This window comes from Sorex fumeus, unplaced genomic scaffold (assembly GCF_029834395.1).
Source record: "Sorex fumeus unplaced genomic scaffold, SorFum_2.1 ptg000098l, whole genome shotgun sequence".
In the NCBI taxonomy this organism is placed as follows: Eukaryota; Metazoa; Chordata; class Mammalia; order Eulipotyphla; family Soricidae; genus Sorex; species Sorex fumeus.
In genome coordinates, this window is record NW_026606155.1 from 76,439,120 (window position 1) to 76,461,528 (window position 22,409).

The following is a 22,409-nucleotide window of genomic DNA, read 5'->3' on the forward strand; positions in this document are numbered from 1 at the left end:
CGCCTGATCAGGGTGGGCCAGCGCGCGCTTGGCTCAGCTAGAACCGAGGGACGTTTCACCTCATCGGGGGGTTAAAGAAAAACAAAAAAAAAACGCCCTCGGCTCAAACCTAGGGTCGAGGTGAGACATGCACCCGTGGCGTTTCGGAGACCTATGGGCCTGAGACTGCAGCCCTGTGCCAGGAGCGATCGTTCCTCACTTTGAAGGGTGCAATTTACAGGAGACTGGCACCGTTTTTTTTTCCCCTTTCCCCCTGAAATATTCTCAGCTACGGATAGACATTGCACTTTCTAGGACAGGCGGTCTGAATTTTGAATAGAAGCGTTCCTATTTGGAGCTTTTCCTGTGGCGTAAATCAAGGTGACTGGGGGTCGGGAGGGGGGGTCCTATTTTTTGTTTGTTTTTGCAGTCAAAAATCGTTGGCAATAAGGGGAAGAATTTCCCAGAAGTTTTATTTCCCCCTCTGTCTTTATAAACGAAAGGAAAAATGCATCCTCCAGAAACCACTACCAAAATGGCTTCAGTTCGGTTCATGGTGACCCCAACAAAGATCGATGACATTCCGGGATTGTCGGACACCAGCCCGGACCTCAGCTCTCGGTCCAGCTCCCGGGTGAGATTTAGCTCCCGGGAAAGCATGCCTGAAACCAGCCGGAGCGAGCCGATGAGCGAGACTTCGGGTGTCACCACTTCGTTGGTAACTGTGGCACTGGATCCAGCCAGTGACCGGACTTCCAACCCCCAGGATGTTTCTGAGGGTAAGTAGAGACAGAGATGACAGGATGGTTTCTTAATTGGCTTCATTCATCAAGGACAACTAGCTTCTCACGACCGTTTTCCCACTGTACAACAGTCGTTAGGATCTCAGGTGCCCCTTGGAGATGCTTAGGAATACTTTGAAATAATGGTTACAGGAGTGTCTCTGTCCAACAATTTGGCATGTGGGAAGAGATATGGCAAGAAAAATTTGATGTATATGTTGACTTTCTCATCGTTCATCATTTAAGTGAGGTGAAAGAACAATTTCAAATAATTTCATCTTTTTTTTTAAAGCACAATCCTAATTTTAAAACTTAGTTGAGACATAGATTTGAGACTATTAGAGTGTCTTGTTAAGGGCATACTTCTAAACAAAAATGTCAGATATTGTATCACAAATTTAAAAATATACGTGTTATATAATTACATATGGACATCTATAAATGCCTTGGGAAATGAGAAAATTAAAGAGAGTTTGAAAACACAAGAAATGTGCAAGAATGAGGTAGCCTGCATACTGTATTGGAAGTGTATCCACTGCTTTGTTCACAATGAAAAAAATCATTGATTTTGGTTTGGGGGAGGTCTCCCAAGCAATGCCGGGTGGGGGGGACAAGACGGAATTCTCCCAGTGGCTCTCTTCAAAGTAGGCTGGTCGACTCAGTGTGATGGCCTGATGATGCTGTGCTGTTTGAGCCCTGAAGTGTTTGAAAAAGAGCCACATCCATGTCACTTGATTTGTATGTGTGGAACAAAACCCACAAAAACTATATGCATATTATAGATTCATGTGTGTCTTTGTTGCAGAATTATATTTGAATAAGCACCAGAAAATGGTGTGTCAAGACATATAAGAAAGCTTTGCACCTAGGGAGACTTGCGATTAGGGTTCAGGAATGGGGATATAGAGGTAAGGGGTTAGGGTAGAGGAAATTTAGAAAGTTTCTATCTTTACTTGTGTGTTGTTTAAATTAAAAGAATTAATGTTCATACATGCGCATGTGCATGCAGATACACACACACATATACATATATATTTCTGGGACCAGAGAGATCAAGCACCCTTAAGTGACCCATATGCAACCCTTATACAACCCCTCCTCACTGCCTGAGAGTACAGAGCCAGGAATAGCCCCTGTGTTGTTCCGGGTGTGGCCCCCAAACCAAAAATAATTATATTTTGGCTGGGGATGTGGCTTACTGGTAAAATGCCTGCCTCCCATGAGTGAGGCCTGTGTTCCATTCCTGGCACTGGAAAAGTATGTGTTTCTTACAGAGACAGTGGTTTCAGCAAAGCTCACTTGAGGTAAAGCTGAATAGACGTAGTATGCTATCCTGCAGAATGGGGTCATTCTAAAGATGTTTTTAGGTCTTGAGTCCCACATGACGTTTTCACTTTGAACTTCGGATAGAACAGGATAATTCAGTCTTTGTAGTGTCTAATAGAACTCACCAGTTTCCGACATTGACCACAGTAGAGCTTTAGCTTCCTAAATCATTTTGTGTCAGCTGGCTTAAAAGTTTCTGTTTTTGTCTAGTTTTGTTTTTGATGTTGGGCAGACATACCCAGTGGTACTCAGGGATTACTGCTGGCTCTGTGTTCATGCATTACCCGTGGCAAAGCTCAGGGGACCTTATGTGATGCCTGCAATTGAACCTGGGTCAGCTGCTCGCAAGGCAAACACCCTACCCTCTGTACTATCTCTCTGGCTCCTCTAAAATCCTTTATTTATTTGTTTGTTTGTTTGGGGGCTATGCCTGGCCAGGGTTTACTCCTGGCTCTGCACTCAGGGATCTCTCCTGGTGGGCTCAGGGTACCATCTGGGGTGCCAAGGATTGAACCAGGGTTTGCAATGTGCAAAGCAAATGCCCTCCTCATACTATCTCCTTGGTCCCTAAAATTCTTTTTTTAAAACGATATTTTAAATACTCCTTTATGTGGTTGGGGCTGAGGGTAAAGAAAAAATGAATAAAATGCTTTATGTATTTAGTTTTATGCTGTATTTAACTATTGCATCCTCTCTGGTAATGAATACTTAATAATCTTAAAGACTGGGACTAGAGAGCGTGTACAGGAGGTAAGGCACATAACTACATGGAGCTGACCCTGCTTTAGTCCCCATTTCCTGCCAGGAACCACTCTTGAGCACAGAGCCAGAAATAGCCCCTTAACACTGCTAAGTGTGGGAACACCCCCCCCCCTCCACATCAAGTAAAATATAGTAAGACCATAGAGACTGCTAATCTTAAAAACTTCCCAAGACACAGTTCAGTGGGCTGAGCACAGTTCTTTATATGCAGAGGCCTATTTGCTCTCTAGTTCCTTATTGTCTGCTAGCAACACCAGGAGTCATCCTTGAACACTGATGCTGTGAACCAAAAAATTTAAAAAAAAATCTTAATACTGGTCAACAAGATAGTTCTTATGTTAAGGGAAATACTGCCCTGTCTGTAGATGACCCTGGTTTGCTCCCCAGCACCACATGGTTCTCTGAGCACCATGGTGCAACTCTGGAGGCCCCTGAGCACTTGTAGTGCAATACTCAGGGGCCTCCATTACATATTCCATTACAGAATTGAACTGGGGTCATACATACAAAGCAAGCACCTTAGCCCCCTGTACTATCTCTCCAGCTCTAACAGTGTTAATTACTGAATACTATAATTGTCAGGTAACTTATTGGTGAACTTGAGACATGTTATTAACTTTTTTGTTTGTTTTTGATTGGGGGCCACACCCAGGGATGCTCAGAATTTAGTCCTGACTCTCTGTAATCAGGGATCAGTCATGGGAGGGCTCAGGGGACTATATGTGGTGCCAGGGATTGAACTTAAAGGCTGACCCAGTGTAAGTCAATCACCCAACCCAGTGTACCATCTCTCTGGCCCGAAAATTGTATTTTTATTTTGTTTTCAAAAGTGGACATAATTCAGTAATGTTAGACTTGCTGAACAGGATCTTTTCCAGATTGCGGTTCTTATCTTTACTATAAGTATTCTGTATAGTCCAGATGGGTATTGTTTTACACTATCGGGGTAAAGCTGAGTAACCGTGAAATCTGTATTGTTTAGGGGAGTAATACATAAATTGAATCTTGGACCGTTCTAGTGATAGAACTCTTGTGCATACATGTGTGAGACTAGGGTTATGTACTCAGCACCAGAAAAAAAAAAGTTAAAACCTGTAATTTATTGTTTTTCTAGTTGGTTTGCGTCACATCAGGCGGTGTTCAGGGGCTACTTCTAGCTCTGTTAGCATTTTCCCCTGTTTTGGGGTAACCTGTTTAGCACTATCCTCTATTCTTGGGTAACTGTTTCCTATTTTCCCAGTATCCTTCTTTTTCTATTCCAAAAAACAAAACAAAACTTCTTGGGTGAAAGAGATGAAATAATAAAATAAACAAATATTTCCGACATATAAAGCACAGGGGGCTGGAGCAATAGCACAGCGGGTAGGGCGTTTGCCTTGCATGCAGCCAACATGGCTGACCCGAGTTCGATTCCTCCGCCCCTCTCGGAGAGCCTGGCAAGCTACCGAGAGTATTCGATATGCCAGACACAGTAACAACAAAGTCTCCAATGGAGACATTACTGGACCCGCTCGAGCAAATCGATGATCAACGGGAGGGCCTTTACTTTATAAAGCACAGGGATAATCATGTACTTTGTATGTGGGAATCCCGGGTTTAGTCCCTGGCATCATAACGCCTTTGCCTGGAGCCCCTGACTACTACCAGCCTGCTCCCCCAACCCCTTCACCAAATTCTCCGCTCACCCTTTGATATATTTTCCCCACCACTAGAGGGAGTTGGTTAAAAATATTTTGAGGAAGGTACAAGGATAGGGGGTGTGGTGTTTGAACATCTTATGCATGAAACCTTATCATTGACAGTGTTATAAATCATGGTTCCTAAAATTTGAAAAGCATATTATTATTACTTTTTTGTTTTTGGACCACAACTGGCTGTGCTCAGGACTTACTCCTGACTCTCTGCTAGGAATTGATCCTGGCAGGGCCCAGGGTACTCTATGGGATACCAGGGATTGAACCCAAGTTGGCTGCATGCAAGGCAAGCACCTTATCTATTGTACATTCTTTCCAGCCCCATATTATTCTTTAATGATTTATAAATGCCTTGTTAGATATAGAACTTCAGAGTGCTCTTGGAAAAAAGTCAAGAGTAATAAATTTTAATGTACCTTTTTTGTGGGGGTATATATTTAGTATAGGAAAATAACACCTTTTCTACAATATTTTTTATTATCAAACATGTATTTTGTAACTATTTGCTATTTTAATACTTACAGTTCTGTCGGGTTTTTTTCTTTTATCTTCATCCTACTGTGGTTGTGACATTAGTATGATTTTTAACTCCCATGCCTCCCACATTTTTTCCTGTAGAGAATTTTTCTCAAGCTTTTTTTCATATGCCTTATATTCACATAACATTGCACAACCATAGATAAGGGAAGCAGGGGTATTACATGAGACTTTTTTTTTTAATGTAGGAGTACTGCTATTCAGTCACTGATTAGCTGATTGAATTGGGTATGAACTCCACCTTACTTTTTTTTTCATTTTTTATAATTTTAGTTATCGAATCACTGTGAGAGCAGTTAGAAAGCTTTCGGATCTAAGTCTCGGCCATACAATGAAACGGCCATACCTTCACCAGTGCCCATTCTCCACCACCAAAAACCCCAGTATACCCCCATCCCACACCCTTCCCCTACCCGTGGGGCAGATGATTTCCACATTACTCTCTCTCTCTACTTTGATCACATTCAATATTTTGACATCAGACCCACCATTATTATTTGAGATTTTACCCCAACACTCAGATTTGCTGAAAAGGCAACAGTAGATAATTTGTGTTCTATTGCTGGTCATGAATAACATATGATGTCACGTGGCTGCAGTAGGGCCATGTGATTTTGAAATTCCGAAATTTTAACACTTAAATCTGGAGGGATTTCTGCCAAAAGCCACTGGGTTTTAAGATTTGCTCCTGAGTCTCTGGGATCATGGCCGTTGAGCGGCTTGATCAGGAGCCAGAGAGACCATTTGTGGGCGATGACTTGGGGTCTCGTTGGGGTGGGGAGGACAGGACTGGCTCTACCCCCATCCCGTGAGGCCTAACAAGTTTTGTCACTGCGGGCCCAAGCCTGATTGTCCAATGGCCTCTGGAGGATGATGGCCATGGAGCCACCAGGGGGAGGCAGGCGGAGGGACAGCACCCTTTCCTCCCTGGGGTGGCCCCGTGACAGTAACCTACTGTGGGGTCCGGATGCATTACTGCCAAAAGCCACTGAGTTTAGAGATTTGTTTCTGAGTCTCTGGCCGTTAAGCAGCTTGATCAGGACCCAGAGAGGCCGTTCCTAGGCGATGACTTGGGGTCTCGTTGGGGTGGGGAGGACAGGACCAGTTCCACCCCCATCCCGTGAGACCCTGCGTGTCTCATCACTGGGGGCCCAAACCTGACTGTCCAGTGGCCTCTGAAGGATGGCGGCCACTGGGCCGCCAGGGTGAACAGACCAAGGCATGAAACCTATTCCCACCTGGGTTGGCCCAGCACCGGTAACCTACCACAGGGACTGGACGCGTTTCTGCCAAAAGCCGCTGGGTTTTGAGATTTGTTTCTGAGTCTCTGAGATCATGGCCATGAAGCAGTTCAATCAGGAACCAAAGAGGCCTTGCCTCCAATTATATAGCTGAGCCGGAGGTGGTTTGTGGGTGTGTTTCCCACATCCCTAGCTTTTGGCCGTTAACTTTCTTGGTAAACTTTGCCCCAAGTTTTTGGGGTCTGGCCAAAGGCACAGCAGCAATTTTAGGGTATCTGGAAGTCTGAAGGTGCCATCAGGCTGCTGATGCACTCGCCTCACAGGTACAGATTGACCTGCTGGCGGCACCATACCCCTCTACATGAGACTTTTAATACTCATTTCTCTATTTAATTTATTCTATTGTTGGCCTTCTGAGCTTTCTGAACTGTTTCTCTGCTATCAAAGTATTTATAGGCAGAAGAAATAGCTCAGCAGGTTGATGCTCATGATTTGCATGCAGGAGACACTGGTTCCATCCCCAGCACCACATGGTCCCTTAGGCACCACTCGAGGTGACACCTACTCCAGTACTAAGCTGGGAGTTTCCCATTAGCACCCCTTGATGTATCCACTCTTAAGAGTTTCTTAGGGTATTCTTTGTGCATAAGTAAGTATGAATTCAGCTCTGATCCTTTTTTTTGTTTTGTTTTTTGCTTTTGCTTTTGTTTTGTTTTGGGCCACCAGCTGGGCTCACAGCTTACTCAGGGATCACTATTGGCAGGACTTGGGAACTATCTGCAGTGTTGTGGAACAAATCTGGGTCAGCTATGTACTGTCTCTATAACCTGATGCTAAGATTTTTTATTTTATTTACCAACTCTAAGTCCTACAAATTCTAAGGGAACCTTGACAAAATGAAAGGAGTATTAAAAAAAATTTAGGCCATATCAAGGGAGAAAGAGAAAAGAGAGATGGGGGGACAGAGAGAGTGAGAGAGAGGAGAGAGAGAGACATAGAAGCAGGCTGGGAGGAGAGTGGTGGGAGGGAAACTGGGGATATTGATGGGAAGCTACACTGGTGAAGAGATGGGTGTTGGAACACTGTATGACTGAAACCCTACCATGAACAGCTTTATAACTGTGTATTTCACTGTGATTCAGTATTTAAAAAAAAATTTTACTAAGCACATATTTGTTTACTTGTTTCTATTTGAGGGGCCATACGCTGCAGTTCTCAGGGCTTACTCCTGCCTCTTTGCTCAGGGATCACTCCTCATGGTGCTCAGGGGACCATATGGGGTTCCAGGGATCAAACCCAGGTTGACCATATGCAAGGAAAGCGTTCTACTTGTTGTACCCTTGCTCCAGCCTCAGCATTGTTCTTAATTTTTCAGTATATGCTGTGCTTGGGGTGTGGGGGGGGGGGGGGCTTGTGCCCAGTAGGGGTCAGTGTACTGTGTGGTACTGGGAATTGAACTTGAGCCTCCTAAATGCAAAGCACATGCTCCACTCCTTTGAGCTGTCACCTGACTCTGAAAGTATATCTTGATCTAATGAAGGTACTGGCAGAGGGACAAAGCCACGCGGGTTCCGGGGCCGAGACCTCCAAGCCTACTCGGATTGGAGTCGAGCATCTTCCATCCAGATCCTCCAAATTCCAGTAGGCGGGGGTCACACCCACCACCTGGCCCCCTGGCGCCGTGTAATCCCATCAGCGGCCAAGACTCAGGGACTATAAAATCCAGATCCCGGACGAGAACAGTGCAGTCTTCTGCCCCTGCGCCTGGGTGTTCCTCGCCGGGACCCCTTGGAGGGGAGCGGGTTGAGCTTTCCTCCCCGCCCCGACCGGGGCTCCAGCAGCCGAAGACCTCCAGGACCAGCCACCACCATGCTGAGACCACTCTCCGCACACATGAAGGTACTGGCAGAGGGACAAAGCCACGTGGGTTCCGGGGCCGAGACCTCCAAGCCTACTCGGATTGGAGTCGAGCATCTTCCATCCAGATCCTCCAAATTCCAGTAGGCGGGGGTCACACCCACCACCTGGCCCCCTGGCGCTGTGTAATCCCATCAGCGGCCAAGACTCAGGGACTATAAAATCCAGATCCCGGACGAGAACAGTGCAGTCTTCTGCCCCTGCGCCTGGGTGTTCCTCGCCGGGACTCCTTGGAGGGGAGCGGGTTGAGCTTTCCTCCCCGCCCCGGCCGGGGCTCCAGCAGCCGAAGACCTCCAGGACCAGCCACCACCATGCTGAGACCACTCTCCGCACACATGAAGGTACTGGCAGAGGGACAAAGCCACGTGGGTTCCGGGGCCGAGACCTCCAAGCCTACTCGGATTGGAGTCGAGCATCTTCCATCCAGATCCTCCAAATTCCAGTAGGCGGGGGTCACACCCACCACCTGGCCCCCTGGCGCCGTGTAATCCCATCAGCGGCCAAGACTCAGGGACTATAAAAATCCAGATCTCGGAACCGCGTGGCCGCATTTGCGGCCGCGCAACATCTTATCACAACTTTTTTTATGACACCTTATTATCTCATTCCTACTTTGGACAAACTTGCAGGCTATCGAATGTAGCCTGCCCACAGGGCAGAGTCTGGCAAACTCCCCGTGGCGTACCAAATATGCCAAATACCAGTAACAATGATGGGTCTCATTCTCCTAAAGAGCCGTGAATATAATCTCAGGGCAAGGATGAAAGAGACGTTACTGGGGCCTGCTCGAGGCAATCGACGAATAACAGGATGATGAAATGAATGAAATGAAATGGAGAAATAAATCTTATGATAAATAAATACAACTAATGAGGCTGCAGCTGTGACAATGATTTGAATCTCAGTACCTCATTTGTCCCCCAAGCACCATCAGGTGTGGTTCCTGAACAGCTCCAGGAGGGCCCCTCATCACTGCTTGGTATACATCCTCCAAAAAGTTCTACAGGGCCAGATCCACCGTATGGTGGATAAAGTGTTTGCTTTGCATTTGGCCAGTCTGGGTTCAATCCCTGGCACCTCATATAGTCCTCTGAGCACTGTCAGGAGTGAGCCCTGAACTCAGGGCCTGGAGTAAGCCCAGAGCACTACTAGCAGTGGCCCCAAGTTAAAAAATAAATACAATAGAAATTTTGAAACATTGGTGGGGGGATTGATATATACTTAATATGTTTCATTTAAAAATTACTTTAAACTACAATTTAGGGGGTATGATGCCACCAACAGGTCAACCTGCAGCTGCAGGGTGAGTGCATGAGGCGATTGATGATGCCTTCAGGCTTACTGACACCCCAAAATTGCCGCTGTGCCTTTAACTAGACCCCAACAACTTGGGACCAAGTTTACCAATAAATTAAATGGCCAAAAGTTAGGTATGTTGGAACCATCTTCACAAACCACTTCTAGCTCAGCTATACAAGCTCATTTATTGGCCTTATTTCAGAGACCCATAGATAAATCTCGAAAGAAACCAATAGCCGTAGTTAATCTCAGATCTGTTCATGGCTGAACTGACTGGGGTAAATAAGAGGGGCGCAGATTGGCCTGTGCCTGCCCAAGCAGAGCCTCCAGCAGCCACTTGCTTCCACAATCCAAAATCGCCGCCATATCCCCGGCCTGACTCCACCGTCTCTGGACAAACCTCACCAAGATATAACCTGCTGAAAATTTGGGTATGTGGGTTTTGTGACTGAAATCTCCATGTTTTCATAGAGTTGGGGTGGGCTACCCCCACCACTTCCCATTACACATGGAAACACTGGCTGTCACCTCCACGAACCAACTCTATTACTGGCCTGGTAACTCAATTACTGGCCTTGCTCCAGAGACCCATAAATAAATCTCAAAGGAGATCAAAAGCCAGAGACATAGCAGTGAGTCCCAGAAGACACCTCATAGCCGGAGATCTCTCCGGGCCCCATACCGAGGCAATTTCACTGGGGCAACCCAGATGGAGCAGGTGTAGTTTCCCCACCTACTCCAGATAGAATAGCAGCAACTAAGCCATTCTACAAGCAAGGCTCAGGTATGCGGGTTCCAGGATTAAATCTCCATGCCGTATGGCAGCAGAGGCACCCAGCTGTCCCTACCCGGCTCGTCGGCCTGACTGTCACCCCCACAATGTGCCTCCGGGTGCCATCTTAGCACACCAGCAGCCCTGGTCCAGAGGTGCCCAATTGAATCCCAAAATCGATTAATGCCCTACAGAAATGTCTCTGGAACCCAGCCATTTACAGTCTAGGATTCCAGAAGCACATGGCTGTGGCACCCAAGATATTCAGAATGAGCAATGAACAATAAATGATCTAGCACCTGCCCTTGACAGGCAGGCTTGAATGGTAGTTGAAAAATGTGAGCAAAACATAATGTGCAAAAGTAGAGAGAGAGAGTATTGGGAAAATTGCCTGCCATGGAGGCAGGGTGAAGACTGGGATGGGACCAGGGGGTGGGATATACTGGGACACTTGTGGTGGAAAGTATGCACTGGTGGAAGGATGGGTGTTGGATCATTGTATGACTGAATCTTGAACATAAAAGCTTTATAACTATCTCACAGTGATTCAGTAAAAAAAAAAAAAGTGTAGTGTGGAGTTCATGCCCAATTCAATCAGCTTAATCAATGGCGGAATAAATAGCAGTACTCCTACATTAAAAAATAAATCAATAAAAATAAAAAACTACAATAAAAATGTTAAAAAATTTAAAAAACAACTGTGTTACCTCAATTTTAAAATTAATTAAAAACTAATAGAAACATAGAGGAAACTAAAAGTGATCTGATATGGAGCCACATGGATAAGGTTTCTGAGTGAAATTAGAAGTAAAAGCCTCTTGAATCAATGGGGTCTAAATATACCAACTTTGCGGCTGGCTGTTATCAAGTTTTTACTAAGGGATGTTAAGTAACACAGTTACAAAAATAATATAGAAAAGTCCCTGTTTACCTCTCTGACCCTTTTCAGATTGAATCTCATGCCCAGAATAGATCAGTTCTTTTTGTTCCTGTATCTTTATGTAGACCATTGCTGTAGTACTTATTTCACTTTTGTTGTTGTTTTATTTGTATAGTAATTTTTACAAATAGTTTGAATGTTTCTTGAGGTCAGGGATAAAAATGTCTTTATATCAGAACTTAATGTACTATGTTATACATCACATAACTTAAACTCAATATACAGTGATAAAGGCAAATGAAATATATGTGCTGGAACAGTGATCTTAATGCTTACTGGAATGACCCAAAGAACTTTTTTGTTTGTGGGCCACAAAACAACTACTAATATAGGTTAGATAACATGTTAAAGAAGTGTTTATTTCTGGCGCAGTGCTCAGGGATCACTCCTGGCAGTGCTGGAGAACCATTTGCAGTACCAGGGATTGGAACCCGGTGAGCCACTTGCAAGGCAAGCTCTTTATCCACTGTACTCCTCAGCACTCACAGAGAGGCTTTGTTATCTGTTGGTGGTCTATGAGATTAAACTGAGGTCCTGCAAGGTGTTGCTCTAACACTGAATCACATCTCCATCCACCCCAAAGTGCTTTTTAAAAATTACTTGTGATTTAATTGCACTCTGGTAGGTTTTTAAAACTCTTTAGTTGTTTTGTGGTGCTGGGAATATAATTCAGGGCTTCACACATGCAAGGAAAGTACTCCACCAGGGTATTACTTCCCCCACCCTTTAGTTGGGTCTCAAGTAAAGTCAGCATTAGAAACCTAAACTCGGGCTGGAGCAATAGTACAGCAAGTAGGGTGTTTGCCTTGCACGCAACTGACCCGGGTTCAATTCCCAGCATCCCATATGGTCCCCCGAGCACCTCCAGGAGTAATTCCTCAATGCAGAGCCAGGAATAACCCCTGAGCATCGCAGGGTGTGACCTAAAAAAAGGAAAAAAAAATAAAGAAAATAAAACCCCTCAACTCAGAAGGGAAGGTGAGGGCCAGAGTGATAGTACAGCAGGTAAGGCACTTGCCTTGTACTTGACCGACCTGGGTTCGATCCCTGACTTTCCATATGGGTCTCCAAGGAGGGAGTAATTCATGAGTAACCAGGAGTGACCCCTGAGCATCTCGGGGTATGGCCCCAAAACAAAAACAACAACAAAAAAAGAAAACTTGAGCTGGGAAAATGGTTTATGAGGCTGGAGTGCATGCTTGGTCCACTGTAGTTTTTTCCCATCAAAATAAGTGGCTTGCATTATATAGTATAATTAACTATACATATAAAATATATAATTGTAATGTAATTACACTATATTGCCAATTCCAGTGACTGTTATCCTTGTTTAAGTAAATATAGTTTCTATGGACCAGAGAGATGCTTCAAAAAGCTGGAGTGCATGGGTGCTCCTAGATTAGGTTTGATCCCTTGGTACTACGTGGCTTACTAGTACTGCTGCAAGTAATCCCTGAATACCTGGTCATCAGTAGTCTGAGCAACGCCAACTGTGGCTCTAAGGAAAAATATAAATGAATATGCAGTTAATGCAGTTATATTAGAGTATTTTTCTTTACTTTGTTGGTTTTTGGGGTTTTATTTTTTGTGTGTTTTATTTGGAACCACACCTCGCGGTGCTCAAAACTTTTTAATTTTAATTTGGCACTCACTATGGTGAACTATAACTTTATATAAGGTAGTGAAATCATAAGGTATATAATTTTGTTTAAAATATGTGGTTTTGCAGGGCCAGAGAGATAGTACAGCAGGTAGGATGCTTGCCTTGCATTCAGACTTACCTGGGTTTGATCCCTTACTATGTTTGGCCAGCTCAGACAATACCAGATGCACATTTTGGGGTCCATACCTGGAGATGCTCAAGAGTTAGTCCTGGTTTTGCACTCAGGAATTACTCCTGGCAATTCTGGGGGTACCATATGGGATGCTGAGAATCGAACCCCAGTTGGCCATGTGCAAAGCAAACCCCCCACCCTACTTGATGTACTCTCACTCTGGCCCCCTGTTTTAAAGAGATTTTAAAATATAGTTTAGATAACATGTTAAAGTTATGGTATTTATGTATAAGTCTTTTGGTAGATTTTTTTGTTTGTTTTGTTTTTGGGCCACACCTGGCAGTACTCAGGGCTTACTTCTGCCTCTGCACTCAAGGATCATGCCTGACGAGACTTGGGGATCATTTGGCGTGCCAGGGTTTGTTGCAGGTTGGCATCATGCAAGGGAAGCTCCCTACCTGCTGTACTGTCAGTCTGGTTCCATATTTAAGTTTCTTAGTAGTCACAAAAGTTTAGGTATGTTTTGTAGAAATATGAAATTTATTTTGTGCACATATGAAATAATGCATTATTTTAATGAGATTTTATAAGTAAGTAGGTGAAAAAAGAAAATATTTTCTATTAAAACCCTGTAATTAGGGCTGGAGAGATAGCTCAAAGGACAGAGTGTTCAGATTTGCTCAGGCACTTCCCTGAATACTGCTAGAAATGACCCCTGAGCAAGGAGCCAGGAGTAGTACTGGGTGTGGACCTAAGAGAAAAATCCTAATGCTTTGGTGTATTTTGTACAGTTCCAATAATTAGATATATGCACAAAACTGTAGAGCACAGATTTTGTTTTAATTTTATTAAGGTAAGATTAGTTTATAAGATTGATTATAAATTTTTATGTTTTAGAGATACATATTACTACATACATTCCCCTGCCCCCCCCCCCAACCAATCCCCTCCTAGCCCAGCAAAGTGCCTTCATCACAGCCCACTGGATCCTCTTTTCCACCCTTTGAGCCTATTTCCTGACTGCCTTTGTTAGCGTTAGTTATATAGTCAGAGTCTAACGATTTTTAGTCTTTTTTCCTTTTTCATAATTTTTTGTTTTGTTTTGGGATCATGCCTGGCAGTGCTCAGGGAGTACTCCTGACACTGTGCTCTGGGATCACTCCTGGCAGGGATCTGGAGATCATAAGAGATACTGAGGATTGAACCTGGGTTGGTTGCATGGAAGGCAGGTGCCTGATTTTCTGTACTATGAATTCTGCCCCAAACCTTTCCTTCTTATGGGTTTATTTTCTTTGGACTTTATCTGTTCCCCTGTCCTGTTTCTTTATATCACACATAGCAATGAGATCATCTAGGATTTGTCTTTCCCTGTATCTGAGTAATAGTTCAATGTAATGCATACCTTTTAAATCTCCTTCCCATCTATAGTTCAGTTTTTGGGTTATTTCCAAATCTTTGCTATTGCAAGTATGTTTACTTATAATGAACATAAGTGTGTCTGTCCTTTTGGATTAGAGATTCATGTTCATTCTTCCCTCCTCACCAGCTTTCCTGATGGCTGGCTACTGGATACCAGACTTTCAGGCCCCAAACCCTTGAAATGGTTCTTACTTTAAATTTAAAAAAAAAAAAAAAAAAAGAACACTGGGGCTGTAACAGTAGTCCTTCAGTACTACTAGGTGTGGCCTTAAAACCAACCTGTGCAAGATATGTGCAAGGCTGTGTGAAAGGTGTATGCTGTACACTCACCTGCTTCGGGAGTACAGCAGGTAGGATGCTTGCCTTTCACACAGCTGACCTGGGTTTGATCCTCAGCACTCCATATGGTTATCTGAGCCCTGATGGGAGTGACCCCTAGACACAGAATCAGGAGTCAGCCCCGAATACCATCATGTGTGGGCTCCCAGTCCCCAAAGAGCACTGACAGGCGCCAATTACAGCAGGTAGGGCATTTGCTTTGTATGTGGCCAACCTGGGTTCAATCCCTGGCACCCTTTATTGTGCCCAAGCCCACCAGGAGTGATTCCTGAGTGCAGAACTGGGATAATCCTCTGAGCACTGCCAGGTATGGCCCCAAACCAAAACAAAACAAATAAAAGAACATGAACAAGGATGGTTTCCAGGCACCAGACATATCCCTGAAATAGTGAACTTCTGGTATTCTGCTAGTGAAATGTTTACAACATTCTCTAACAGCTGTTATGTATGTTATGCAGATTGTGCTGGTTCATGAATTGTTCATTATCTGTGAGAATGTAAGTTCAGAAATTTAGATTAAACAATCTCATGTCTTTTGAATATAATAATAGTAAGTTGAATTTTTTATAACCTTACTTGTCCAAAATGACATGGAATTTTAAGGAACAATAGGGCTGGGGATGTTGCTTCGTGGTAGAGCTCAGCTTTGCATGTTTTAGGCTATGGGTTCAATACCTGGGATACGAGTGCACAGCCCTCCCCTTTTGCTCCCCTTCACACACACAAACAGACAAAAGGTTAAGGAGGAGAGAAGGAGAGAGAGGCAGAATAGAGTCTATGATTTGATCCTATTTTCAAGTCAGAATCCATTTTCATATGGAGAACAACATTCCCACCAACTTTTTTTGTGAATGTACATACGGCTTTCAAGGTGTGTAAAACTGCATGTGTAAATTGTTGGAGATTATTCTGTGAAAAGGTATAGCAGAGAAGATGAATTAAAATCAGCTGCAGAGATAGCTCAATAGGCTACAGTACGTGCTGTGCTGTGTAGTATCTCCAGGTTCCATCCCTGAGCACTTTATGGTCACCCAGCACCACCTTTAAAAAAGATGAAAAATTAATATACAGAAAGTTGAATTGCTGGGTTAAAAAAATCCAACTCTTTTCCAATTGGTTATATCAATTTATACCTGAACTACATAGGAACATTTATTCCTTTTGTTCCACATTCTCAATATATTTGGTATTGTGGGTCAGCACAATTTTAATTATGTTGATTTTGTAGTGCTATCTCATTGTGGTTAGTTTAGCATATTTTAGTTCTTTATTACATCCCACTTTCTCTAACGACACTTGCACACTTTGTTTCATCAATTTTCCCTCAACTTTTTGAGTTGCACTTTTACTTTGCCTTCAATTTTCTATGCTCCTCCTCAGTCCACTCTAGGAGATAACTTTTTTTTTTTTTTTAGTGAAGCACCATGAGGTACAGTTACAGGCTTACAGACTTTTGTGCTTGTGTTTCAGTCATACAATGATTGAGTACCCATCCCTCCACCAGTGCCCATTTCCCACCACCAGTAGTCCTAGCATCCCTCCCACCACCCCCATCCTCTCCTCTCCACCCTACCTCACCTCCTCTGGCAGGGAATTCCCTCTTGCTCTCTCTTTTTTGGTTGTTGTGGTTTGCAATAGAGGTATTAAGTGGCTGTCATGTTTGGTCTATAGTGTACTTTCAGTCTGTATCTCCCAATCTAGGAGATAACTTTTTAAATAGCTAACTCCTATGAACCAAAGCATGAAATTTGTAAATCATCCTATTGTAGATTAACTGAAATTTATTATCTTTCTATTTGTTTGAGAACCTAAGAGGCGACAGGAAAGCATTTCACAGGCTTATAAACACAGGCTGTATACTGGTTTGTTTTTTCTGTCATTCAGTATAGGCTAGCTTATAGTTAACACAGTTCAGAGCTCTATAAAATAAATATGAAAGGCACCATCCTACCGAAATAATTAGTGGCCCAAAATCATTAGAACATTTGACACCTATAATATGATATTGAAATGTTTTATAGATTGACAATTGTTTTCTTTTACCTTGAGGTGAGGGGGAACTTGGTCACTCCCAGAGCCGCTCTGGGCTATTAGTGGCTCTGTCCTTAGGAGTGACCTCTTGAGGTGTTTGGAGGACCCTGCGAGGTACTTGGGGTGATTCAAACTGGGGTTGGCTACATGCTAGGCAAGTACCTTATCTCCTGTACTGTTTCTGCAGCTCTTGGCAATTGCTTTCAGTTCTTCTGAATTATTAAGTAGAGTAGCTATTTCAGTTGTAAATAGTAAAAAACACCAAAGAAACTATGCATACATGTCTGTTTCCAAGACTTGTTTTGTGATAAAAGCTTTCTCTTTTAACATTGGCTGCACTTTTAAGAACCATTTGGGGGTACTTTTAAAAGTCTGTTCACCAGACTCTACTGCAGAGCAATTAAATCAGAGCCTGGGATGGAAGTTAGGCAACAGTAGGTTAAAAATCACCCCCAGGTGATTCTAGTGTACCATCAAGACTACAGACAAGTTCTCTACAGTGGAATCTATAGAATAAAATTTATAGGAGTCTGTATGTGTTTTCCTTATATGGAACTTTTATGCTGTTTACCATAAGAGTATTATAGGGTTTAAAGTTGGGTTACACAAGTTCCTTAGCCTAATGTTTCAGTTTTTATAATGGAAAATATGGTCATGATGTAAAGTTTCTGTGCATAGCACAGAGTGGTTCTTTTAACTATTGACTTCCTTCTCATTTGTAAGTGATACTATAGAAATGGTCTTACATATTTGAATAGATAAATGAGGATTGTAAGCCACCAGTTACTATGTTAAATTACCACAGTCTTGTCAGGTGTTACTAACGAAGTTCTTATATTACATCAAAGTAGAAATTAGCACAGGGCTCAATTTACTGAATTCCCTTCTTAAGTGCAAAGGTAGGGCCTCACTGCTCTCCAGTTAAAGTCATCAGCTGAGAACTTGATACAGTTGTCTGATAAAAATGTACAAAGAAGAAAGTATGCTATTTTCTGTGTACACAGAAAGAATTATAGGCTTCTTAATCAGAAGACTTGTCTTAATATTTTTCCTTTAAAAGATAATATTTACCCATTCTCTGCAATACAAAAAAATACTGAACTCTTCCCTCTAAAAATGTTTTGCTTTTTTAAACAAATTTGTACTTTTGAGAAAGTTACTGTCACTTCTTTTATACCCTACTAGGTGTACTGTACATCTACTACTATATACATCTACACACCACATATACTACTACTATCTAGAACCATGCCTTGGGTAAATTATGTTGGTGTATTATATCCTTGCTGAATGGTCTCATCAGAATGTTAAGTTAAAAATTACTGATTTGTATGACTTTTCCCCCACGCTTTGCCCCTATGTGTTGAAATAAAGCAGCAAGTTTTCAAGTTGATGTTTAGAAGGTCATGTTTCATTTTCTAAATTAATGTAGGTTTGTTTTTTGTCTTTGTTTAAGGAAGGCAGTTTGTTCCTTAATTTTTCTTTCCTTGAATATGAGGGCAGAGGTTGAGATCTACATTTACGGCAAGGATGGCTAAGCTTAAGTGAAAGAAACAAATTGGTGAGCAAACAAACAGTGGCCACCATTTTCACAAATGCGCACATTCCTGCTTTTGGCAGTTCTGGGAAAGGAACCTAAACAATTCTAAGGATTCTTGAGCTTAATAGCAATAAAGTAAGGGTGGAGTGCTTAGCCTTTTTAAGTGAATGATAAACACTGTGGAAGGCGTGTCTTCCAGCATTCCACTCCTTTAGGGCTGTAGGTCACGTGAGATTAAGGTACTTCCCGATTCTCAGCCTCAGTCTCCGTAGGCAGTGATCTGTCTGAAAGGACACAGCGAGAAGACAGGCAGACAGGAACGCCGACTAAGTTTCTGTACAGCGGGAGCTCAACATTTCTAACCAAAATGCCACACTTTACTGTGACAAAGGTAGAGGATAAAGAGGAAGGGGCAGAAGCTCCAGTCTCCCAAGAGGAAGAGATCGGTTTAGCAGAAATAAAAGCCCAAAATCCGGAATCAGATGAAGTAGGTGAGTCCTCAGTTTGGAAACCTTTGAGAACTATGTTGTGTGTGTGTGTGTGTGTGTGTGTGTGTGTGTGTGTGTGTGTTTCCAGGAGATGGAAACTAAAGTATTCCAAGTACTTTTTTTCCAAAGGAGAAAAAAGTATTATAGTTGAAATATTTTTTAATCAACAGTTTGGCTCCAATTGTGTCTCTGATAATTTCTCTTTTTTCACACTCTTATTTGTTTTTCCCTACAATGAATTCTGTGTTCCTTACCTGCAGGTGAAATTGAATCCTGGCAATGTGTAAAACAGGTTTTCAGGCAAAAAAGAAAGGCACAGTGAAAGCTTGTCTGGAATTTCGAATTCTCCTTTTGCTTAGTCTGAATTTTATCTGTCAAAGTGCATGAAGAAGGGGCATGGTTCAGTAGTTTTGTACAGTGGACTTTGTGCTCTTCGACTCTCTAGTTATTCAGTATTTTGCCTCAGTTTACCAGCTAAACAATTCAACAGCAAATCATCTAAGATACCTCAATCCTGTATTTGGGGGGGCCACACCCAAGCAGTGCTGGGGGCTACTCCTGGTTCTTTGCTGAGGGGAGGACGTGTGTTCAGGTGACCTCCCAGCAGTGCTAGGGTGAAACCTGGTCCTCCCATGTGTAAAGCTTGTACTCAGCCTGTTGAGCCTACTCTCTGGCCCTGGTAGATCTATGAATTCTTAATGAACAGAAGTACAGTAGATGATTGTAGTGGTGAGTATCATAGCTTTAGGTTCAGTCGATGTGATGAATTTATTATCACCCATAATGTGATATGAATAATGATTATCTCTATTTTCTCTGAAGGGTAACTGTTACACTTGCATGGGGAATAGTGGTTTTGAATTTTTAAACATGCAATTAAAATCTTTGTAATGTTGAGGTGTTAAATGCAATCGTAGTTTGAAGCCCTTTTTAAAAAGCTCTGTACATTTCATAAATTATTAATAAGTTGTGTGAATGAAGATGAAGGGAATGAACTCATCTTTTGAAATTCTTTTAGCATGATTCTGACTTTTCCCTCAGCAAGTAACAAACACATTGCAGTAAACAGCTGTTGACTTTCTTCTGCCTTACCAAGTCTTTGTGAATTTTTAAGACTCAAACTTAAGGACTTTTAAAAACAAGTATCAAAAAAGTGTATACCCCCCAAAAAAAACAAAACCACCCCCAAAACCCTAAAAACAGAAACAACTTTTTGTTTTGTGAGAGCTTTTTTTTAAGAGAAGAAAGGCTGGTTTTTTTTTTTTTTAATGAAAATTCAGGACAGGTTATTTTCATCTTAGTAATTAAGTTGAAAGTAAATACAACCTGCTTTGAACTTGAACCTTACTATCCACAACTTTATCAAAGAAGATAGGATAGGTTTCAGGATTGTGTGTATTTGAAGCTGCACTTTCTTAGTTATGTATGTTTGCTGCCTTTAGATTGTAATCCCTTTAAGGCTTTTGTCATTGATGTGTATCTATTAATTACAAAACAACCTTTATGTATCTCATTTCACTTTTTGTATTATTTTTGTTTCCTTCACTACTCCCATTATGTTTGAAGCATTCTGTTTTGTTCAGATTAGATCTGTGTTTGTTTTACTCTATTAACAATCACCTTGAAAATTATTAAAAATTTGATAGCAAATGACTTGTAGTAAGTGACATGGGTAAGCTTGATTTATTTTCTTTCCTTGTAATTGCTTTGGACAAGGACATAGTGACAAATACAATCTAACTTGAATTTAATAAGCTTTTTATTTGGCATTTTCCATGACAAACCAGAAAGTATCCAGTTTGACTAGTGAGCAATGGAATATTTTTTCCAAGTTGTTATTTATCTTTCTCATCGGTTTATAGTGGGGAAGGAGAGAAACGTATATGAGAAAAACACTAATCCTTAGTCTTTTATATCGGAATAAACTGTTCATGAAGTTAGAATGGTGTTTTTGGAGCAGTTGCCTGAAATGCCATAAATTTCTGTGCTTTGTTCTTCTTATTTAAAAAAAATCCTAAATTGACTATATTTTGCATAGGTGAAGCTTTGGGTTCCAACCCTAGCACGGCAAAAATAAAAGCAATCCCCCCAAATCCCAGAATGTGGTTTTGTTGCAAGCACCTATAAACTAGACAATTATGTAACGAGTCACATTTTTTTTCCATTGAGTGTTTTTCCGTTCATATTTAAGGAGAGAAAAAAGTAGTTATATAAAAGAAGTGCATTTAGAAAGTATATTATCTTGGGGCCAGAGAGATAGTGCAGAGGATAAGGCAGATAAGGCACCTGCCTTGCATGCAACAGACATGCAGCAAACCCAGGGTTTGGTCCCTAGCACTACAATATAGTACCTAATAGGAATAATACCTGAGTGCAGAGCCAGGAGTAAGCCTTGGGCACTGCTGAGTGTGGCCCTAAAAACAAACCAAAATGAAAAACCAACTCCAAAGAACCATAACAGCTTTTTGTTTGGTTTTGGTTTTGGAGTCACTTTTATGGTCCTCAGGGATTACTCCTAGTGGGCTTAGACTATTCTGAGTGCCAGGATCAAACCCGGGTCTTCTGCCTGCAAGGCAAGTGTTGGACCTGCTGCACTATCTGTCCCCTATAATTTTCTTAAATGCAATTATTTTTCTCTTTTGCGGGCCACACCTAATTCAGCGTGGTGGTCAAGGAACCAAAATCATGTCTTAGCATGCAAAACATGTGCTTCACTGCTTTGAGCTCCTTAGCCAAAAAATGTGTTTTATTTTTAATTTTGGGGGGCCATATCTAGCTGTGCTCAGGGCTTACTCTTGACTCTATGCTCAGATTTTATTTTTTTTAAATACCCAACAGCCATCTATGTGTGTGTATGTATATGTTTATACACACATACACTCTCACTCTACAGTTAGGCGTGTTTTCTCTTTCACACTTATAGCCTTCAGATAGTCTTAGGGTTTGTTTTTCGTTGTTTCTGGGTATAGGGGTGCGGGTTCAGGGTCGGGGTTTGGGACACCATCTGGTGATGCACAGGGTTTACCCCTGGTTCTGCACCCAGGAATTACTCCTGTTGGTGCTTGGGAAACTGTATAGGATGCCAGGAATCAAACCTGGGTCATGTAAAGCAGATACCCTATCACTCTGGCCCCTACTTGTCAAGATTTTTTAGGATTAGTCAGTAAATAAGTATTACTTATCAGAGTGTAAGAAACGTGAATATCTAATAATTCCCCTTTTTTAAATATCCCAGACAGTATTCAAGGGCCTGGGGTGCCTCCTGAGCACAGCTGGCAGTGGTGGGTGGCCATCTGGTGCTGGGTTTGAACATAAGTTCCAAGGCATGCAGAATATTCATCCGGTTGATCTAGGCCCCTGCCCCCTATTCCTTTTGTTTTTAATTTGTCTTTGTCTTGTGCCAGATAACCTCTGGATATAGCAGAGAGGTGCATCTGTGGATTTTGTGAAAATCTCTTGGGGAGAAGTAGCACAAGACTTGTTTAAGGTCTGAATAGCAGACTTAAGGTGAGGATGGCAGCTCCAAGAAGGAACTTGGCTTGATAGAGATGCTTGGACTCCTGTGGGA

The 22,409-nt window shown here is 42.4% G+C and overlaps 1 protein-coding gene across 2 annotated transcripts in view; it reads left to right on the top strand.

Moving 5' to 3' along the window:
• Nucleotides 1-431: 431 nt before the first annotated feature.
• The window catches only part of SLC12A6 (solute carrier family 12 member 6), a 94,736-nt gene continuing 72,758 nt past the window's right edge, over nt 432-22,409 (top strand). Inside the window, exon 1 of one of the 2 annotated variants that reach the window (XM_056133247.1) lies at nt 432-758. In XM_056133247.1, the coding sequence (XP_055989222.1) occupies nt 488-758 (271 nt within the window). In that variant the 5' untranslated portion in view covers nt 432-487. The remainder of the gene's footprint in view (nt 759-22,409) is intronic. The other variant, XM_056133248.1, reaches the window with a different exon arrangement.